General features: G+C 40.0%; 1 protein-coding gene across 1 annotated transcript; it reads left to right on the top strand.

Moving 5' to 3' along the window:
• Positions 1–853: 853 nt before the first annotated feature.
• LOC147613173 (uncharacterized) lies at positions 854–2058 on the top strand. Its single transcript, XM_086782761.1, has 2 exons — positions 854–870; positions 1076–2058. The coding sequence occupies exons 1-2, from the start codon at positions 854–856 to the stop codon at positions 1734–1736; spliced, it is 678 nt and encodes a 225-aa protein (XP_086638887.1). The 3' UTR covers positions 1737–2058.
• Positions 2059–3067: the final 1009 nt, after the last annotated feature.

Raw genomic sequence — 3067 nt, 5'->3', positions numbered from 1 at the left:
AGTGTTACCCATTCCCACCACTACTAGTTATTCCTAAGCTATTGGAGACATGAGATCTAGTAATGTAAGGCATGTGCAAAATTAGCCACCATGTTAATACCTTTCATGCCATGGCTCAAGTGTGTTGTTACTATTAGCCATGTTGACGTGAAAAGAAAGAAATGTCTTGTAAGATGCCTATGTTATAGTGCACACATACATATTTTTGTAAATGGCAGCTTTTATCTTGTAAATATAAATATAAATACTTATTGTTCCCAAGAAAAAGATGCCTATGTTGTAAGGTCATGATGTGGTGTGAAGGTTTCATAGTCCTTATTCCTTCGTTTAATTACTTGCTACTAATTAGATTATTTTTTTTGGGATTGAAAGTGTTATATATATATATATATATATATATAGTAACTGAAATCTTTACATCAAAGTATCCAGAGCTTCTAACATCAAAATAACAGAGCACTACATCTGTTTATACATCAGTTTATAGTCAAACCCTATTCAGAAGATCATTAATCAATATCCATCTCTCATCCTCAAACACAAAGGAGGATTTCTCCTATGAAATCTGATACCCAAATTAAATGCAAGCTTCCATTGAATTTTATGTTGCGCACCATTTAGGTGATTGCTATTCCAAAACCTCCACTTTTTTTAACCAAACTTTGACCACTGGTCTGGTACCCAAAGGGTTCTCAATGAATTAGTACTACAAAATACAAAAGTGTAATCCATTTGTTTAACTTTATTGTACCACCTTTAAATTCTTGGCCCATATTTCAGTGGCCTTGTCCTTGTCTTGGGCTCTGTACTAATTAGATTGTTAAAGTGAACGTAGCCCTTAATTAATTATATCATGGGGCCATACCTGAGGTAAGGCATCGCCACCGTCAAGAAGAGCTTTGTAGGAACCAGACATGGTTCCACGTTTTGAGGTCATTGATTCCTTTTGTACCCGACTATAATATTTTCTTCTGTTTTTGTTGTGATGTGGCCACATGCTGCACTGTAAGGCCGTGAGAGGGCAATTTTCTATTGAATTATATAATTCTTTATTTTATTTTCAATGGAGGATCAGAGCTGAGTCGAGCAGCTGGGTTGGTGGCTTGTCTGCTCTCCCTTTTCTCTTTTGGAATGGTGGGGACAGCCGCCCACCACCGTCAGAGGTTTCCGAAGACTTTAGTGTCACCAGCCTCACCACGCCACACACTCTGTCATCCGAGCTCGCAATCGACCAAGTCGAGTGCGCGCGCAATAGTGCGCCCACTGATTTCTTTATCGATCAATTTGCTGTATCTGCATTGGTCTGCTTTGGTTTGCTGCCGATTTGCATCGCAGTGGTGGAAGAGGTCCTCAGCAGCTGCATCATGGCCGACCCAACCTCCAGCAGCTGGTCCTCGACCTTCACCGACTCCCATACTGGCTCGAGGGGAAACAGCTATGACGATAATTCTCCTGACCATCCTCATCGCAGAAGCTACTCCGACATCTACAATACACCATCATCGTTTGCGACCAATGCCTATGCGATACAGCCCTACTCGCCCACCAGCTTCCAATGCAGGGAAAGGAGGCGAACAAGCTCGTGGGACTTCAGCAGTGACCCGGAGCTCATGCGCAAGAAGCGCCTTGCTTCTTACAAGGTCTATGGCATCGAAGGGAAAGTAAAGACTACAGTGAAGAAGAGCTTTCGCTGGGTGAAGGGCAAATACAACAAAATCGTGTACGGTGTCAAGTGAGACGGCTTGCTGCTGCATGCATCATCTCCAATTATATGAAGAGAAATCTGGCCAGGATATTAGGGTAATTCCTTTCTGAATACATGTAATTCCAAAAAAAAACTGCCACATGTGTTCGGTTTCAAATTGAATGTCTGTTTCTTTGCGGGTTAATTGGCAAGCCACTTGCGCAGGCGCATTTGGTCTCTCGCATACCTTGGTACGATAAAAACCATATATATATATACATAGGAGGTTTTGGGTTGATAATATTCATTGCAACTTGCCTGTAAACCTTTGAATTTGGCCATCCTCAATGCTAGCTTTCATTGATTTTGCTCTATTTTAGCTGTTAGATTCAAGGGAATCGAAATGAGGCAATTTTTGTTCATAGACATGTCTTCCCCGCTCTTCCCTTATTTATACTAATTACAACAAGGCTTCGTACTCTAAGAGTGCCCCCTCCCTCACCACAAGGTTCATCAAATTTCTATTGCCCTTTGTCTTGTAGCCCCTTCCTCAAACTCCATTCCTTTTTGCTCAGTTCAATGCTCCCACCCTTCCTCCACATCTTCCCCTCTATCTTTTCATCCCTCCCCTCTACGACTTTTAGGTCCTCCTTTTGTTTCTTGTTTTCCAAGGTCTACTTATTATGTAGAAGATTCATATGCTTTTTGTTGTAAGGTCATACGTACTAAAGACATCATTGTAATGTGTTACCTTAGCACCAAGTTTAATCATCATATTACTAAGTTGCACGGCCCCTTAGCTCTTCTATGGGCATATATTGTGGTGCTTTCATAAGTAATTATGTGTGCCTTTTCATTATATCTAGGGCTTTGGTGGTTCATAGGGTGCTTCCCTCTCATATGTAGCTTTTTTCTAGAAGACTATTCACATAATGAATTACCTTATATTTGTGCATATCCCTAACATAGTTATTGCTATACTTGAAGAAAAAAAAGTTAGAACTTTTATGTATATTAGTGTGTACACTAAGTTGAGTTCAATGCATAACATGGTTATAGAATCCCTTATATCTTAAAGTTTAGTATGATAAGTAATTATTGCATGATTACCTTATTATAAAACTTTGGCAACAAATACAAGTTTAGAGTCAATCATTTTCATAGCCTCGTGTTGTCACTCATTTAAGTATTCCTAGTCATTTCACCTAAACCACGACAAAGGGCCTTTTGGGTACCTAATGGCTATGACGTTTGATTTGATGTGTTCTCTTAAATAGTCCCTTTGACCACCACCTTGATGTTGCTAATGGGGATCTTGGGGATGCTAAAGCACCCTAAAACAAAAGCTTTAGTATGTTGGAAACATGTGCATGCAAACACACC

This window comes from Cibotium barometz, chromosome 44, assembly GCF_041138505.1.
Source record: "Cibotium barometz isolate CiBa-2024 chromosome 44, ASM4113850v1, whole genome shotgun sequence".
In the NCBI taxonomy this organism is placed as follows: domain Eukaryota; kingdom Viridiplantae; phylum Streptophyta; class Polypodiopsida; order Cyatheales; family Cibotiaceae; genus Cibotium; species Cibotium barometz.
The sequence above is the reverse complement of the archived record's forward strand: the minus strand, read 5'-3'. Positions and strand labels throughout refer to the sequence as shown.